The 19,902-nt window shown below is 40.1% G+C and overlaps 1 protein-coding gene across 8 annotated transcripts in view; it reads right to left on the reverse strand.

Annotated features, from left to right (window-relative positions):
• Positions 1–19,902, reverse strand: part of PTPRM (protein tyrosine phosphatase receptor type M) — a 770,521-nt gene that overhangs the window by 406,596 nt on the left and 344,023 nt on the right. For all 8 annotated transcript variants that reach the window (XM_007517155.3, XM_060200700.1, XM_060200698.1 and 5 more), the window contains exon 7: positions 17,655–17,948. In XM_007517155.3, the coding sequence (XP_007517217.1) occupies positions 17,655–17,948 (294 nt within the window). The remainder of the gene's footprint in view (positions 1–17,654; positions 17,949–19,902) is intronic.

The following is a 19,902-nucleotide window of genomic DNA, read 5'->3' on the forward strand; positions in this document are numbered from 1 at the left end:
AAAGGGCCAGCTGCTCAAATAGCTCATTTTGATAATATCCTGGCTTGCCACAAGCATGGCCCAAGTTAAAACCAGGTCCCCCACAGTAATGGAGGAATCTGGTGCTGTTTTCTCTCCCTCTCTCTCTCTTTCTCTCTCTATCTGTCTCTGTCTCTGTCTTCTTATCAAAGAAAGTAAGCATGAGAGAAAAGGAGGAAGTGGAGGAGAGGGAAAAAGAAAAAAAAAGGCATCAGCATCAGCACCAGTCTCCCTGTGTTCACTGTCTTAGAGCGTCACGGAATCCAAGTCATGCCGCATACCCACCAGGCTGTGTTATACCTGAAGAGTCCTGAGATTAGGGAATTCAAGTATTTCACTATGGGTGTAAGTAAACGTGTCTGTTTCCTTTAGAGGTATTATCTATATTATACTTAACAGTAAGACAGCTTGTTCTCTGCTCAGGTGGGAGGCGATACATTTATCTTCCAAACATGTATTTATACAAACATCCGTGAAAAGATAGTTCAGAACAAAGGCCACTGGTGCCTCTGCTGGCAAGATGTGCAGATGTGTGAGAGGTCCAGGGAGACTTGCATTCAGCATCCTTTAAACAATTCAGGTATTATACATTTCTCTCATTATAACTAGACTCAAGGTTAGATCTACATGGGTTTGTAGAATAGATTTTCTATTAATCCCCACTGTCAATTCTAGTGTCCCTAATGAAATAAAAGATTTCTTTAAATGAAAACCAAGGCTCTTAGCAGATCTCAATTTTGATAAATAAGTAACACCTAACAACCTTGAACACATTCACTAGAGATCAGAAGTCTCATCTGTTATATTCTTACCTTCAGGCTCCTGATTAGTAAACCATTTACTCTGCTTCATATCTTACTGCTTTTCAGTCACCAAGTTACAGATGCTTCCATGACACCAACCTGACTTCCCTGGGCAGACAATCTCACCAATGTGTTCAAGAATCCCACCTCCCCAGACTTTGCCCCACTAGGGAAAGATAGAAACAGGCTGGGAGTATGGATCTACCTGTCAATGCCCATGTCTAGTGGAGAAACAATTACAGAAGCCAGGCTTTCCACTTTCTGCACCCAATAAAGATCTTTGTCCATGTTCGCAGAGGGATAACGAATAGGGAACCTCCCAATGGAGGGGAGGGGATATAGAATTCTGGTGGTGGGAACTGTATGGAATTGTACCCCTCTTATCACACAATCTTGTCAATCATTATTAATTAATTAAAAGAAGAAATGAACCTCAGTTTCTCAACTGCTATTTTATAGTAAATGCTACACTTAATGCGTATCAACTGGTATAATTGACACATGTATATGTATATATTAGGAAACAAATACCAGGAGGTTAGGTGCTGGTACAGCAGTTTGAGCCCCAGGCTCCCCACCTGCAGGGGAGGTCACTTCACAAGCAGTGAAACAGGTCTGCAGGTGTCTGTCTTTCTCCCTATCTCTCCTTCCCCTCTCAACTTCTCTCTGTCCTATCTAATAAAATGGAAAATAAAAGGCCACCAGAAGCAGCAGATCCTTAGTTCAGGCACAGAGCCCCAGCAATAAGTCTGGAGGCAAATAATAATAATAATAATAATAATAAAACAAATATATAATAACTATCACTGTCAGTTGCTTAGCCAGTGTTCAGTCTCTTCTCCCAGTAGCTCCACTAACTCTTGGCTTTGTTCAGATCATTTTTTCTCTACATCATGCTACTCAGGGATGGCTCACCCCACCACTAAACTCAAGGGCATAACTTTCTAAGAGAATACTAACCACAAAAAAAACTGAGCAGAAAATACAGCCTTGTCTCATACAAGCATAGATGCCCACATTATTAAATTACCCCGTCAGAGTGCTACAACTGACACAGCATTATTACCTCAATTTCATAGCCTACATTATGGTCACTTTTGTTGTCCACTCTACGATTTTAGACAAATGTCTAACAGCATGAAACCACCATTATAGTCTGCTCTCACTGCCCTAAAGTATTCTCCATGCCTATGCTTCATGCAATTTAGCCTTTTCTAGAGTGTCTTATAGTTGTAAGCATACACACTTTGACTTTTCAGATTGACTTCCTGTACTTAATGATAATAGCCATTTTGATTTTTTCTAAGTTTCTTCATGGATTGACAGTTTATTTCCTTTTAGTGCTGAATACTATTCAACTGTCTGGATTTATCACAGATTTTGAATTGACCCTGGGGCATGTTGGATAGTCTCAAATTCTGGCAATTCTGAGTAAATATGGTATGAACATTAATAAGCAGATTTTTCTGTGGATATAAATTTTTCAGATCCTTTGAGTTAATACCATAACATTACCAAATTGACTTTTAACAAAACTTGCTAGAAGTTTTTTTTTTTTTAATCATTATTAGTTTAGTCATTAAAAAAGAAAGAACAAGAATAGAGGCAGCAGGATTCCTGAGTTCAGATTACATTACAGGTCTTCTGTAATCAGAGGGGCCTGGGGTTAGGACAAAAATAGACACCTGGAGGAGTGGAAGAGAAATGGCAGCCAAACCAGACCCCACACCTATGGATGACTAATTCTTTACAAGCATACCAAAACCATTAGATCGAAAGAATACTTTCAACAAATGAGACTGAGAATATTGGATTGAAACATTCAGAAAGATGAAGCAGGGCAAACACAAATCACTATGTATGAAATTCAGCTCCAAATAGATCAAAGACCTGGATGCTAGACCAGAAACCATAAAAAACACGGGAGAAAATATTGGCAGGCCATGCCCGGATGCTTGCTTCTGATATGTCTTTGAAGCTTCCAGACAACAGCAAGGGCAACAAAAGCAAAAATCAACCAATGGGACTACATCAAACTGAAAAGATTCTGCCCAGCATAAAAGACAATCACTCAAAAAGAAAGGCACCTTGTAGCAAGGGAGGACTCTATATTTATGGAATGAGAGAAAATATCTTTGTATGTATTTACTCAAGTATTTATTTATTTATTTATTTTAGATAGGACAGAGAGAAATGGAGAGAGGAGGGGAAGACAGAGAGGGGGAGAGAAAGATAGACACCTGCAGACCTGCTTCAGCGCTTGTGAAGCGACTCCCCTGCAGGTGGGGATCCTTATGCAGGTCCTTGCTCTTTGCTCCACATGCGCTTAACCCGCTACGCTACTGCCCGACTCCCCTGAAGTATTTATTTTTGATAGTGACTATCTACCTAAAACGGACTAGATAATCATTTTAAGATAAAACGCTCTAGGAGTTTTACTTATGGGAGTCAGGCAGTAACGCAGCAGGTTAAGTGCAGGGGGCAGTGCAAAGTGCAAGGACCGGCGTAAGGATCCCAGTTCGAGCCCCTGACTCCCCACCTGCAGGGGAGTCACTTCACAGGCGGTGAAGCAGGTCTGCAGGTGTCTGTCTTTCTCTCACCATCTCTGTCTTTCCCCTCCTCTATTTCTCTCAGTCCAACAACAACAACAACTACAACAATAAAACAACAAGTGCAACAAAAGGAAATAAATATAAAAAAATTTTTTAAAAAAGAAAGTATTCTTAGTAAACCAGAAACAGCTAGGGGCTTCGTTAACGTGATTATCAGCATTCATGGAAAATCCAGAGCTAATATAGTAGAAATGCAAAGACTGACTTCCTACTATCAGAACCAAGTGTGAATGCTTACCTATTCTGTTTAATAGTTCTTTTCTAGCAGTGCTCACTGTGACACAAGACAAAAAAATAACAGACTTACTGAAACAAGAGGAAAACTAAAATTATATTCATTCACATAAGAAGTTTGCCCATGTAGAAAAAAAAACCCAAATAACCCATGAAAACATCACAAGAATTTATAAGTGAATAGAGCAATGTTACAAGATCCAAGATCAGCATTTCAGAACGACTTTTCTTTCTATATACTTTAAGTACATAACAAGAAAATAAATTAAAACATATCACTTAAAACTAGAAGAAGAAAAATTGCACATGAGTCTATATATGTAATGATCATCATATAGACTAGCAACTAGAGAGATAAGTAGAGAAACATGACAGATGTAAAATGAAATGGCAGAGTAACAAATACAGTACGATCAAATTTTTATTTATTCTTTTGGCCAGAGCAGTATTCAGATCTGGTTTATGGTTGAATTGGAGATTTGAATATAGGACTTCTGAGCCTCTAGCATGATAGATATGTTGGATAAATTACTGTGCTATCTTCCTGGTTCCAATAAGATGTCATCTAGTCTAGTTTATTTAAAGGCTAGGCCTGAGACATATATTGTTATCTGTAAGTTTAAGTGTGCATAAAAAGAGATGTGGAAGGACATATCCCAAACATTTCTCCTTGGGGAAAAAAAAAAGAAAGAAAAGAGAATACATGGATTTCCTTTTATGCACTTGTGCTTTGGGCCCTATATGGCACCTGTGATTTCAATAATTACAACAGGTTATTAATAAGATATAAACAACCACTAGAGTTCTATGTAGATAAAGTCATGATTCAAAATTAAGAGTGATATAACTAGAGAGCAGTGAAATAACCGTACAATTTAACAAATATGTATTTTAACATCTTGCTATTGATAACACACTGCAAACTTAATCCATTGTCAAAGATAGTGCCCACTGTCACAAGTCTAGATTTATAAGGAAAAATTCTTGTAATTTGGTCAGAAGAAAGCCTTTCCTTTCCCTTTAGATCTTACATGACTTTTATTACTCACTACAAGTGTAATAACATGAACGGAGAATCAGTGATTCTTCTATTAAACATTTCTCATTTTAATACAAGAGAAACCATACTTCCTAGCACAATTTTCTTATGTTTTGTAGTTTTAATTCCATTTATATTCAGTATTCATTTTCAAAGTTTTCTATTCATTTGTAATTTATTCTAATCTGCAGTGTAATTACCAGCTCTTTATATTCTTAAAATTAATTTATTAAAAAATTATACAAACAGTGGGACACATTTAACCCTCATAAAGCATAATTTTGTCATATCAACAAAATCTGTTTTATTACTGTGCAAATTGGAACTTGCATTTATTTTACTTGCTATTAATTTAGTTCCTTTCTTAAAAAAATATTTTTATTCACTTCACTTTTTATTGCCGTCAGGGTTACCGCTGGGGTTGCGTGTCTACAGGACGAAGCCACTGCATCAACAGCCTTTATGTTACTTTTCTTTCGACAGGACTGAGAGGGAAGGCAGCCGGAGAAGGAGTCAGAGACGCCTGCAGCATGGTTTTGCTACTTCTGACGCTTCTCACTGCAGGTGGGATCAATCAGGGCCGTGAACCTGAGTGCTTATGCTTGGTAACATAGATTCTTTTTTATTTTTTTGATTTATTTATAAAATGGAAATACTGGCGCAGCAGGTTAAGAGCACATGGCGCAAAGCGCAAGGACCTATATAAGGATCCCGGTTCGAGCCCCCGGCTCCCCACCTGCAGGGGAGTCGCTTCACAAGTGGTGAAGCAGGTCTGCAGGTGTCTGTCTTTCTCTCCCCTCTCTGTCTTCCCCTCCTCTCTCCATTTCTCTCTGTCCTATCCAACAATGACAACAATAACAACAATAATAATTACAATAAAACAACAAAGGTGACAAAAGGGAATAAATATTTTTTTAAAAATGGAAATATTGACAAGGCCATAGGGTAAGAGGAGTACAATTCCTCACAATTCCCACCACCAGAGTTCCGAATCCCCTCCTCTCCCTTGAAAGCTTTCCTATCCTTTATGTAATATAGGTTTTATTTATTTATTCCCTTTTGTTGCCCTTGTTGTTTTACTGTTGTAGTTATCATTGTTATTGTTATTGGTGTTGTTGTTGTTGGATAGGACAGAGAGAAATGGAGAGAGGAGGGGAAGACAGAGAGGGGAAGAGAAAAAGAGACACCTGCAGACCTGCTTCACAGCCTGTGAAGTGACTCCCCTGCAGGTGGGGAGCTGGGGGCTCGAACCAGGATCCTTACGCAGGTCCTTGGGCTTTATGTCACGTGCGCTTAACCCGCTGTGCTACCTCCCAACTCCTGTAATATAGGTTCTTAACCAGCTGCACCACTGCCCAGCCCCTTAACTTAGTTTTTCTTTTCCTTCTTTCCTTTCTCTCTTTCTCTTTTATAGTAGCAGAATTATTCCTATAGATAAAAAGAGCAAATTGTCTTAGTGGCCAAATGTCCCTGAATGCGTTCTACTGAGTTATCTTTCCACATTAATGGAAATAAGCGATTTCTGAACTTGATAATGGAGAGTGAACTCTGAGTGTGTGTCAGTATGGATGTAGAACACATGTGTGTAGAACACACAAATCCACTGAGAGGGCAGAATGAGGCACAGCCCTTAGAGTATTCGTGTTACAGTGCTTGGTCTTCACCTTCAGGGAGGAAGCTTCATGAGTGGCGTAGCAATGTTGCAGATGTCTCTTTTCCTCTGCTTCTCTGCCACTCCTCCTCTCTCAGTTTCTATCCAATAGTCCACCTGCACATTAGCTATTCAGCTCAGGCAAAAATTTCTAAAGTTATGGACTCCTTGGAACATACCTAAAATAGACTTTCTAGCTTCTTTGCACATGAAGACCCTCAGTTCCATTTGCTCTATTCTTTCTTTTGGGTTTCTGATTATTAAACAATGTGTTCTGCTTCATATCTTAACACTTTTCAGTCACCAATTTTCAGCTACTACCATAACACCATAATGTAAGTCATAACATGACGTATATGGCCAGATGACCTCAACAATGTGTCCTGGAACCTCACCTCTCCAGAGCCCTTCCCATAAGGAAAGACAGAAACAGGCTGGGAGTATGGACTGACCTGCCGACATGTTCAGCAGAGAAGCAGTTACAGAAAACGGACCTCCCACCTTCTGCACCCCATAAAGAATTCTGGTCCATACTCCCTGAGGGGTAAAGAACAGGAAAGCCTGCAATGGAGGGGATGGGATACAGAACGCTGTGGTGGGAATTGTGTGGAATTCCACTCCTCTTATCCTACAATCTTGTTCATCATTATTAAATCACTAAAAAAAAGAATAGGGAAGGGATGGGGCATGGTACTCTGGTGGTAGGAACTGTATGGAATTGTGCCCTTGTTATCTTACAATCTTGTTAATCATTAAATCTCTAATAAAAAAACTTAAAAAATAAATTTTAAATCCATCTATATCCCAGTTCATGAAATTTATTTTGGGCTAGCTGCATTGTAGGTTCCAGAAAAAACACAGTACATAGTTGGGAAATTGACAGGAACTGAACTTTTCCCCAAAAGTTCTGAAAACACTGACCATCCTGAGATCAGTTCTGCTTGTTCCCAAGTCAGCACAGGACAATGGTAACCTTGTCTCAGAAGCAGTAGTCATAGTGGGTTTATCTCTTTAGTTATTTCAATCTCTTATCTCCATGACTTCAAATACTGCTGATTAATCTATTATTTGATAGAGACAGAGAGAAATTGAGAGGGGAGGGAGGGAAAGAGACAGGGACAGAGAGAGAGAGAGACAGACACCTTCAGCCTTATTTAATCCCTCAAGAAGCTTTCCCACTGCAGGTGGAGGGAGACCAGGGGCTTGAACCTTGGTCCTTGTGCACTGTAATGTGAACACTTAACCAGGTGTGCTACCGCTTGGCCCCTTGCTTGAAACTTTTCAGAGAATTGGTGCAGCACTTTTAAGAACCACAGCAGGGAGAGCTCAGAGGCCACCCTGCAGGGAGACCTGGGACCAAGCCTCTGCCTCCATTTGCAAGGAGGGGGGTATGTCGTGAGCAGTGAAGCAGTGTCACAGGTGTTTCTCTTCTCTCTATCTTTCTCCCTCTCTACTCTCCCAATTTCTCTCTGCTTCCATTGGAAAAATATAAGATTGGCCACTGGGGAAGGTGGAATGCTTTCACAGGTGTTAGTACCAAGCCTCAGTAACTATCATATGAGCTGTCAGGGGAGGGGATGGGGTACAGAGGTCTGGTGGTGGGAATTGTGTGGAGTAGTACCCCTCCTATCCTACGGCTTTGTTAATGTCTCCTTTTTTAAATAAATAAAAAATAAAAAAATAATTTAAAAAAATTCAAAGAAAAAAAGAATATTCCAGAAACAACACCTTCATTTTTTTTTTTCTGCTCTTTTTCAAGAATTCTATCCTCTCCACCAACTGTCATTGCCTTAGGGTTGAGACACAGTGAAAGATGCTGACTGATGTTTAAAGGTAGTAGGATTTGGAGATTTAGTATTACAAAGCCTCTGGGCAGGAGAACCTTCAAGTAGCAGACAAAAATCCATTTGAATAAAAACAATTCTGTATTGCTAATATGTCCCTGCCCTGTGTGCAAATGCAATGATACCCAACACAGAGAAAGTATTTACATCTGTAGACTGGTAGGGAAGATACTCTTTCTGCCCTTTTAATGTTTATAATTTAAAAAGGTTCTTAATGGTTTAATGCGTTGGAAATGCATTAACAACATGTTGCCCTTTGGCAGAGTGATTTTGGAATTAGAACACTTAAATTTTTTTCCCTGGGAAATAAACTTAAATTAAAAATAAATGACATTCCCTTCAATGAAGTCTTTGGCCTGTGCTTACTCTGAATAAACAATCTTTCTTAGATCTTCCATCAAATCCACCTGTGTCAAGTGGTCCTGGGTCAGCTCTGTGCCTCCAAATACACAGTTTTGTACAGAAAAGACAAAGAAGGTTAACTGTGATGTGGGCTGAAAACAAGCTGAGCTTTGACAGGGTTTATCCAAATCAAGATCATTGCAACCAGAATGTTTCTTTGTCTTCGACAAGAGGAAATAAGAATAACAGACACACTCTAGACAGATGTCCCGCCAATGTGTCCTGGAGCCCCGCCTCCCCAGTGACCCGCCCCACTAGGGAAAGAGAGAGGCAGGCTGGGAGTATGGACCGACCAGTCAACACTCATGTTCAGCGGGGAAGCAATTACAGAAGCCAGACCTTCTACCTTCTGCATCCCACAATGACCCTCGGTCCATGCTCCCAGAGGGATAAAGAATAGGAAAACTATCAGGGGAGGGTTGGGGATACAGAGATCTGGTGGTGGGAACTGTGTGGAGTTGTACCCCTCTTATCCTATGGTTTTGTTAATGTCTCCTTTTAAAAATAAATTAAAAAATAATAAAAAGAATAACAGACACAAAGAGGCCCTCCTTCAAGGGAATAAAGTACTTAGACACTTTAGGCTTCATGTGAAGACTTCTTTGCCAAGAAATCTATCACTAATCAATTCCTAGGTATGACTCCCATTCAAGATTTTTGTTTGTTTCTGGTAGAGAGCAAGAAGGGCTGGGGTCTCTCATGTGTGTGATTTATTTTCACTGCTCTGAACTTCTTTTTGTCATTCCCTTGGGGACAGAAACTACAGAATTAAGGTCCCTCATGTGGTGCCAGGGCTCAAACTGGGCAGGCCATTTGTTAAAACCATGTCCCTGCCCAGTGAGATGTCTCTCCAGCCTCCATTCAGGTGAGTTTATGACAAGTTACATTCACAGACAGTGTTACATTTAACCAATAAGATTAAAGAAAAAGGACAGTGTGGGTCATTAAAGTTTATGATCCAATATCTCATGAGATACTTATATCTCATGACATTGAAACGGTAGTTTAGTATGCTAAGAGATAATCTCTGGGTATATATGAAGGAGGGCACACAACTTTAAACCTAAGGTTGGAAAGATAGTTTCATGCCTAATCCAACTTTCTAGCCCTTTTCTCTACTCTGGCACCATTCTCTCAGACAATATTCTTATCCGACCTCAGGCTAGCTATCAACTCAAGCAAAAATATCATAGCTGTGTGCCCCTAGGAACATGCCTAAAATGGACTTCGTAGCTTTCTTCTACTCTAAAATCCCTAATCTCATCTGCTCTGATCCTACTTTTTGGTTCCTGTTCATTAACCATTTTGTCTCAATTTAGGTCATGCCACCCTCCAGACACCAAGTTACAGAGGCTATTCTATCCCGACTTCTCTGGGCAGACGACCTCACCAGTGTGACTTGGACCTCTGCATCTCCAGACCTCTGGCCCACTAGGGAGAGATTAGAAACAGCCTGGGGCTATGGATCAATCTTTCAATGCCCCTGCTCAGCAGAGAAGAAATTACAGAAGCCAGAACTCCTACCTTCTGAACCCCCAAAACAACCTTGATCCATACCCTCAGCAGGGGAGAAGTGATAGGATGAAGATAAGAGGACTCAGAACTCCAGCTCTATCAGGGGAGAGAGAGAGAGAGAGAGAGAGAGAGAGAGAGAGAGAGAGGAGAAGAAGAAGGAGGAGGAGGAGGAGGAGGAGGAGGAGAAATAGGAGGAGAAATAGGAGGAGAAAAAGGAGATGGACCATTGGGAGGTAGTTATGTTTTTATGAGTGGCTTGGAATGGAAGAGAGGGTTGAATCAGGAGAAAAAGGGGGCAATTATGTATAAATGTGGACAGATAGTTGTAGAGATGATGATTGGCCCATGTCTATAACCTTAGGAACTGTGGTGGATTGCAATGGAGAGACTGAAGATTCAGTACTCTGGTTGTGGGAATGGTATGGATTCAAACCCCCTGTTCACATGTAATTTTGTAAAATAAAATTATTAATTAATTACTTAAGAAAGTCTCAAAGTTTTGCTAAAGTATTAAGGGTCTACAAAGCTCTGTGTGTGTGTGTGTGTGTGTGTGTGTGTGTGTGTATGTTCATCAAAATGATAGAAGCAAACTACACAGAGATATCTGTTCTAAAGCAATGTTCAGCTACAAATAAAAGACAGGAGGGACAGAGGAAGACGATAAATTATCTTTCACCTTTGAGAATTACTAATTAAATAAAAACTGGAGACACTGCTTTAAGTCTTAAGAGAGATTACACAGAATTATATAAGTTTTCAGATTATAAAGGTACAACCCACATATGCAGTGATATGAATTAGTTTTGAGGGTCTAATGCAAAATGGAATAAATCAGATGCAATCTCCTTGTAGGCAGGACCTAGAGCAGTCAAGGTCACAGACCTATAATAACTAAAGCTGGTTGTCAAAGTCTGTGTAGAAGACAGACACGAAGTTAGTCTTTACTGACTATCAATGATCAAAAAGTTCTAGACACTGGCTGAAAATACTTAAAAACTACTTACAAATGACTAAGATAGCATATTTGGTTTTTATTTCATCAGAATTAAATACAAACCAGGAGCTGGGTGGTAGCACACCTGTATGAGCACACATATTACAATGTGCAAGGACCCAGGTTTGAGCCCCCAGTCTCCACCTGCAGGGGTGAAAGGTTTGCAAGTGGTGAGGCAGGGCAGCAGGTATCTTTTTGTCTCTCTCCCTCTCTATCTCCCCCTTCCCTCTTGACTTCTGGCTGTCTTTATCCAATAAATAAATAAAGATAATACAAACAATAGATAATCATTTTAAAAAAGAAAAAATACAAACCAAAATTCTGAAAGATCTCTTCACTCTTCTATTCCCCATTTAACATTTATTGTGTTGCTGTATAAGTATATGTATTTGCACACTGTCCATCATTTCCTTCCTCAGATCTGCCCAGATGCAGCAGTTCAGCAGAGAATTTTGTCAGTTTACCCTCAGGCCTGCTACAGTGGCATGCAGACATCTATACTAAATCATTCTTTTATCAAAAATTAAAGTATATTAATTTCAGTACAGTTTTTTCTTTTCTTTTACTATGACCAATCTTAGTTGTTAAGTCATTAGTTTACCATCATCCTTTAACTCCTGGGGCCAATAATTAGCAAGTCACTTACCTACAGTTAAACAATAACTAGAATACATAAAGCAATATCCTGAAATTAAAAAAAAACATAAAAGTCCACTGCAAAAATTAATCTAACGGCATCACTTGCTTCTCTTTTTCCAAACAGCTACAGCTTAATGGCTCGTGATATACAAGTTGCACATAATTATAAGGATATATGATATAATAAAAACACAAACTAAATTGCATTTGGTGTGACTAGCTCCTGAGGTAATTTCAACTCTCTAAGGTTAAACAACTACAGCTGAGTTGCAAAGTTGGAAAATAAATGGCTATAAGAATAAATCTTGAAACTAGCTCTGGACTGTAATAAATTTTAAATACCCCCTGTGGGAAGAGTTTTATATCATTTGCAAACTACCTCTACATATAATATCTAGCCTGATAATCAAAAGCACCTCTTATATGGGCAGGTATTCTTGCCCCTATTTTGTAAGATCAGAAAAGTTAAGCCATTTCATCAAGGTCACGTGTGGAGAGCATGTGCGTTAACCTGACAACAGTTTTAAGAAACATAAAAAGCAAGAGCTATGGAAATGTGTTACAATTCTTGAAAGAAATATAACCAGGTAATGAGATTGTGTCTACAAGACACATGAAAATCAATTCTATCACACAGAGACAGGCAATAAATAGTGATCTTGCCATTTTAATGTAAGAAGAGAATTGTGGCTTCATGGGTGTCAGTAGAACACGGTAGGCTAGGACAACTGGTTCATCACACAGATAACTTTCCTGAAACAAACATATTTCATAGAATAAACAAGGGAAGGATGTCTGTCGTGAATGTGATACATATGAAAAGCAAATCCTTTGTCCTTACCACAAGACAGTGGTCCTCAGATTTACAATTTAACAAACAACAAATCTAGGGTAACGATATCAAGTTGCCAATATCTAATTATTTGAATATATAAACAGTGAAAGCTTTTTTGTGTGTGTTTTCAATTTAATGACAGTACATTTTTATTAATCATTGGCTCTGTGATATTCTTGTAGGCACATTATGAGTTAGTTGATTAGACTTAAGGTCACATATTATTTCTTTAGTTTACTGGCACACAACAGATGTTCAAAGAAGATAAGCAGACTTTCCACAGTCACATGCCTAGCTCCTCCAAGAGACTGAACTCAAACTGGACCCAGATCCCAAAGTCTATGTCCTTAACTGTTGACTCTGACTCTAGTGTCCATTGGCCTTATTATTTCATAAAATAAGACACAGTAGCACACACACACACACACACACACACACACACCTAGGCATTAAATCTTAGGGTACGTCTATTTTTGGAATGCAATCTTTTTAGTAATATTAAAAATGTCATTTCCCCTGCTAGGTATCACACTTTGCTTTCAACCTACAAACTCATTAGTCATTTAAGTGACAGCCTAGAATCACTATCAAATGTCTTCTTCCCTTCATCTCAGTACTGCTTTTCATAACTTCACACTGCTCATAAGTAGCAATCAGTGACTTTTTTCAAAGAGAGAGACAGAGAGGCAGAGAGAATGAAAGAGACCACAACACTGAGGCATCTCTCAATGTTCTGGAGATCAGGCTCAAATGTGGGTTGCCATCCTCAATGTGCATCAACAATGGTAGGGAATGTTCCATTCTGAAGGGAGGTTGGGCAACATACTCTACCTACCACCCAAGGAAGATGGGTCCTGAAGTTAGTGCAGCCTGGAATGTTCCTAACTGTGACCACAGAATGCGAGCTCAGACCTACAGGGACGCAGATGCAGAGGTTACTCAGGCTCCTGTGCTGACTATGGGACCCCGATCAAATTGGTAGGGTTTACAGTTAACAATATTTATACACTTTTCCTATATTTGGGAGCTACTCTCTTCCCTGATCCAGCTTTCCATTCCTTTACGCAACTATGACACCATCTCACCAGAATATAAACCTGGGTCTACCTGTATATTAGATGTCAGACTCAGACAAAAACTAGTAAGGTCATAGGTTCCTTAAACATACCTAAAATAGACTTCGCTAGCTTTTTCCAAAACGGAGACCCCAAATCTTCATCTGCAATATCATTGCCTTTAGGTTCATGGTTGGTCAACAATTTGTTCTGCTTTATATCTTAATGCTTTTTCAACCACCAGGTTCTAGATGCTATCATGATGCCAACATGACTTTCCTGGACAGAAGACCTCACCAATGTGTCCTGGAGCCCTACCTCCTCAGAGCCCTGCCCCACTAGGGAAAGAGAGAGACAGGCTGGGAGTATGGATCCACCTGGCAACAACCATGTTCAGCAGGGAAACAATTACAGAAGCCAGACCTTCCACCTTCTGCATCCCACACTGACCCTGGGTCCATACTCCCAGAGAGATAAAGAATAGGAAAGGTTTCAAGGGAGGACATGGGATACAGAGTTCTGGTGGTAGGAACTGTGGAATTGTACCTCTCTTATCCTATGGTTTTGTCAGTGTTTCCATTTTATATATAAAAAGAAAAATCGGGGTGGCACACATGGCAAATCAGCATAGTCACTCAGTGAGCTATTTCACTGGCCCAGCAGACACCAATCTTTTCTGAAGATTTTTCTCAAAAGACTCAAGTAAAAAAAAAGGATAAAAATGTTCTTTGTATAGTCAGAAGACTTCCTGGGCATCACTTTCCAACCACTCAGCATGACTCTTCTTACTATTACTACCTTCAACTCTCTCCCCTGACATATGCCTGTATTCTCAGTTTGACATGATGAGCTATGGAGCTTCAGAAAGCTTCCATGCCAGTGCACGCCACACCAGGAACACTGTCAGCTGCAGACTGTGGAACAGGGTAAGCAAAAAGCCAGGGTTCCTAGTTTAAGGGAAGTGTGGGAACACAAATATGCATTCAAATTCAAAACTGGTAAATTGGTCTTCTTTCATTTTATTTATTTATTTGGTCTTGTTTTCTTACAAAGGACTTTCAATCTAGTATGGAAGTGCACTATCTTTTAGAGAGCTCTACATTTACACATCATGTAGAGGTACTCAAAAGGCTCCTAAAATAGACAGAGATGAGGGGCCAGAGAGACAGTTGACTTAAGTAGGGAGGGTACCTGGCCCTACAGCAGCCCAGGCTCAAGGCACAATGGGATGTAGGAAGTACCATAGTACCAAAGGAACTGGTGGTCCTGAGGTGTCTCTCCTTCTGTCTGTGTCTTTGATTTTCCAGAGAAATAAAGTAAACTTAAGATGCATGCATGCCTAATAGTCATGGGAATTTTATATATTGACAATGTATCAATAACTTAATATAAAAATATAAAACCACAGGGAAGACAAGAGACAGAAAAAAAATAATCAAGGAAAGCATCAGATAGATACTTCAGCACCACTAATATAATATTAGTTAATGATAGTTAATATGTTTTAGTTATTATTATAACAAGAGAAACTCTTATTTTCATTGCAATAGATCATGAAGATGAAACAGCAGGGGCTGAGTGCCACCACACCTCGTTTAGAGCTCACATTACAGTTTGCAAGGAACTGAGTCCAAGCCCCTGGTTCCCACCTGCAAGGGGAAAGCCTCATGAGCAGTGATGCATTGCTGCAGGTGTGTCTATCCTCCCTTCCCTATCTATCTATCTATCTATCTATCTATCTATCTATCTATTGATCTATCTATTGATCTATCTATCTATCTCTCCCTTACATATCAGTTTTGCTCTGTCTCTATCCAGTAAGTAAAATAAAGATATATTTTTAAATATGAATAACAAGTTATTTCACCAGTTCAGCAGAGGACTCAGCGGTCAAGCTCTGGACTGGCACGTAGGAGAGTTGAAGTTTGCTCCTGACAGCATACATAATGAAGTGATGTTCTTCTTTCCTTTCTCTCTCTTTCTCTCTCATTAAATGAAAAAAAAAAGTAGAACGGAAATTATTTCATAGAAATAGAAGGACCCTAAAGAGATAGAGATTATAATACGATTTGGAGGAACAAGGAAGAACAAAACTTTTTTTTTCTTTTCTCTTCTTTTCTTTTCTTTTCTTTTGATTTCTTTTCTTTTCTTTTCTTTTCTTTTCTTTTCTTTTCTTTTCTTTTCTTTTCTGGGGCTATAGATTTACCAGTCCACAACATTAGTCTTATTCCACGTACTCTGAACACAATCATAGAGATGTGAGACTTAGGAAAGCAGGTCCACATTTGACTAAAACATCCCTGGGAGTGCACTCTGCAGCACAAATCTCCAAAGAGAAATTCCTGGTCCATTTTGTAGTGAAAAACATAATAAAGACAATTTAAAAAAAAAGGATTTTATGAGTTTTAAACTTGTAGAAACAGTATACTTCAAATTATTAAAAAAAAAGATTTGACTGTTAAAGTTTAATGATTTCTACCATATAGGGTCATGCTGTGATTCAAATACTTTTAAAACTTAAAGAACAACATGGCTAAGTATCTTCTTAAGCCATCTTATCTGAAGAATAAATTCACTCTATAAGAATTTATGGAATCTCTTCACTTCAGTCTACAATTCAATGTCCAATATCTTCATCAAATAATGAATGGGTCCATCAGTATGCTGATATATTATTTCTATTTCCTAGCTAAGATAAGTTACACACACAAAAAATAACATAACTTGTAACAGAAACTTCAGGTTTTGATTTTCATTCCTTTTTTTTTTATTTATAAAAGGAAACACTGGCAAAACTATAGGATAAGAGGGGTACAACTCCACACAATTCCCACCACCAGAACTCTGTATCCCATCCGCTCCCCTGATAGCTTTCCCATTCTCTATCCCTCTGGGAACATGGACCCAGGGTCATTGTGGGGGTGCAGAAGGTGGAAGGCCTGGCTTCTGTAATTGCTTCCCCGCTGAACATGGGCGTTGACAGGTGGATCCATACTCCCAGCCTGCCTCTCTCTTTCCCTAGTGGGGCAGGGCTCTGGGGAAGCAGAGCTCCAAGACACACTGGTGTCAGGTTTTGATTTTTACAAGATGCTATATTTCCCTCTCCACTAACCTTATTTATTTATTTATTTAAGCAGTAGACTGGTTCAGTCTACTCAATTAGAACTGTATAATCTAGGACTTTAAATAAATGGCACAATGCCCACGAATCACTCCTATTGGCTTTACAAATGGCTCCCAGGCTACAGGTGAGCAGACCCTTCATGAAGCACCCATCAATAAAAACACGGCTTTGAAGCTATCTCTCAGAGGGAGTCTTTTTCCAGAGCCACTCTAGGTTATGAGCTCACTAGATAATAACATTAAGCAATGGGACCATGGTAAGAGGACTGACCCATAAAGATATACCATTAAAGTCATGCAGGCAGTTTCTGTCAATTTCAGGAGGGAAATGTCTACCATTTATGCCATACTGTGATAGAAAGGTATAAAATAAGAATCAGGGAAATAAGGGGGGGGGGTAGAGTTCACCTGGAAGACTTCCAAGACCTGCCTAAAAAAAAAAAAATCACAGAGGTCGGGTGGTAGCACAGAGGGTTACGTGCACATGGCACCAAGCCTAAGGACCGGCATAAGGACCCCAGTTTGAGCCCCGGTTCTCCATCTGAAGGGGGGTTGCTTCATGAGTGATGAAACAGGTCTGTAGGTGTCTATCTTTCTCTCTCCCTCTCTGTCTTCCCCTTCTTTCTCCTTTTCTCTCCGTCCTATCCAACAGCAATAATAATAATAATAACCACAACAACAATAAAACAAGGGCAGCCCCAGCAGTAACCCTGGAGGCAAAAAAAAATCATAAAATATTAAACAGGGGTCATGGGCAAAGGGGACTGATTCTTTGTGTCTGGTCAGGATTTTCAGAGAACTGAGAGAAGTACACTAGCCACCTGATGAATACAAAACTGTCAGTTTTCCGCAAGTACAAAGACCAGGAGTTCCAGGCTTGGTGTACTTACCAGCACACTTTGTTCTGGTTCTGAGAGCAGGCCCTGGGGAGCCAGTGCCACCTTCCCCTGGCCTGGTTAGGAGCACACTGATCTCATACTCCGTGTCTGGGTCAAGGTGTCCAATTTTATAACTTGTGGAGTCCACCGGCTGCCGGTCATTCCAGCTCCCACTGGCGGTGCAGTATTCCACCTCCCGGGCCACGATGGGCCCATCCCCATTGATGGAGTTGGCGTTGAGTTGTATCCACAGATAGGTTGCCCCCACAGAGGCGAGCTGAGGTGGGGCGATGGGGACAGGGGGTTCTGAAAAGCAAATCAGAGTCATTTCTCAGACACGCTGTGCTTCAGTTTTAAAATGATGACACGCACACCAATGACTGTAATACGGAGCATATGAACGTTTCAGGAGTAAGTTGATGAGAGTGTTTTTGCTTAGGCGAATGAGAGAAAGCTGATAGTTTCACAGTATTCAAATTTGTGAAATACTAAACTTCTCTGTCCTCCTCATTAACCCATCAATTCTAGCATTTGCGAAATTAACTACATTTTTTTTTAATGCGTAAAGAGGGCTTGGGAGTGGCCTTTATATTAAGATGTACAAAGGCCTTGGTTCACAGTCTCCACCTGCAGTGGAGAAACTTCACAAGCAGTGGAGTAGTGCTGCCAGTGTATCTCCTCTCTCTCTCTCTCTCTCTCTCTCTCTCTCTCTCTCTTTCTCTCTCAATCAAAGAAAAAGATAGGGAAAATGTTTGCTGGGGACCTGGACTTATTATGTCAACACTAAGCCCCAGTGATAATCTTGGTGTCAAAAAAGACAATAATAATAATAATAATAGTAATAATATTTTAAGTGAAAAACCCCACAATTTAAAACCTAGGCCTGTTCAATAATGTAGTTCTACAACAGACCTTAAGAAAATTCACTTTTGTGTGTGGTCAGCGAGCTGGCGCAGTGGCTAAGGCACTAGACTCTCAAGCACGAGGTCCTGAGTAAAATCTCAGGCAGCACGTGTACCAGAGTGATGTCTGGGTCTTTCTCTCTTCTATCTTTCTCATTAATAAATAAATAAAATATTTTTTAAAAAAAGAAAATGCACTTTTTTGGGGGCCAAGTGGTGGTGCACCTGGCTAAGTGCACACATTACAATGCACAAGAACACAGGTTCAAGCCCCCGGTCCTCACCTGCAGGAGTGGTGAAGCACGGCTTCAGGTGTCTCTCTGTCTCTCACCCTCTCTCCCCCCCCCCCTCAATTTCTGGCTATCTCTATCCAATAAATAAAGATAATAAAAAAAATTTAAAAAGAAAATTCACTTTTTAAATGCTACAGAGACATCAAAGGATCTGTTTTTCATTAAGAGTTGTTTGTTTCCTCTCTTCTTCCTTACTCTTCCCTCCCTTCCTTGAATGATAAAGTGGGGGCTGTACTGAAATCCGGACTGTGCACATGTCAGAGTATCACAGCGTCCAAGTGGACTACCTCACCCGCCCAGTAGCAGCTTGTTAAAGCTCTAGGGGAGTCGGGCGGTAGCGCAGCGGGTTAAGCGCATGTGGCGCAAAGCACAAGAACCGGCAGAAGGATCCCGGTACAAGCCCCCGGCTCCCCACCTGCAGGGGAGTCGCTTCACAGGCGGTGAAGCAGGTCTGCAGGTGTCTATCTTTCTCCCCCCACCTCTGTCTTCCCCTCCTCTCTCCATTTCTCTCTGTCCTATCCAACAACGATGACATCAATAACAACAATGATAACTACAACAATAAAACAACAAAGGCAACAAAAGGGGATAAATTAATAATTTATAAAAAAAAAAAAAAAAAGCTCTCTCTAGAAGGTGCTGCATCACCAAGCTCCTTGTGGAGAAAGCCTCTGATCAAAGCTGCTAGTTATCCCTACCATTAAACTTGATTTTCTTACAGTTATAGTCTAAAGATATTATCATTTTAAAAACATATGGTCAACATGATGGCTCTCCTCATCACAAATGCATTTCCAGAATCACCCACTTTCTGTAAAAACCGTCACTATGGACTCATTCAGCTGGAGGAGAAGTGAACAGTCTAGATGATAACGGCCACCGCTGCTGCTGTTCAGGGAACCTCAGTAATGAGTCTTATCAAAGTAGCAAGCGGAAAGAGAAGCTCTAAAGCAAGGCAGAAGCCATCCACAGCTTGATAAAACTCAAATAATCAATAATAAACACGTTTTATAATGCAAGAAAATATCCCTGTTTAAGCCCTGAGACGGATCGCCTGCCCCCCCA

The sequence above is a fragment of the Erinaceus europaeus genome, chromosome 10, assembly GCF_950295315.1.
Source record: "Erinaceus europaeus chromosome 10, mEriEur2.1, whole genome shotgun sequence".
NCBI classification, from domain to species: domain Eukaryota; kingdom Metazoa; phylum Chordata; class Mammalia; order Eulipotyphla; family Erinaceidae; genus Erinaceus; species Erinaceus europaeus.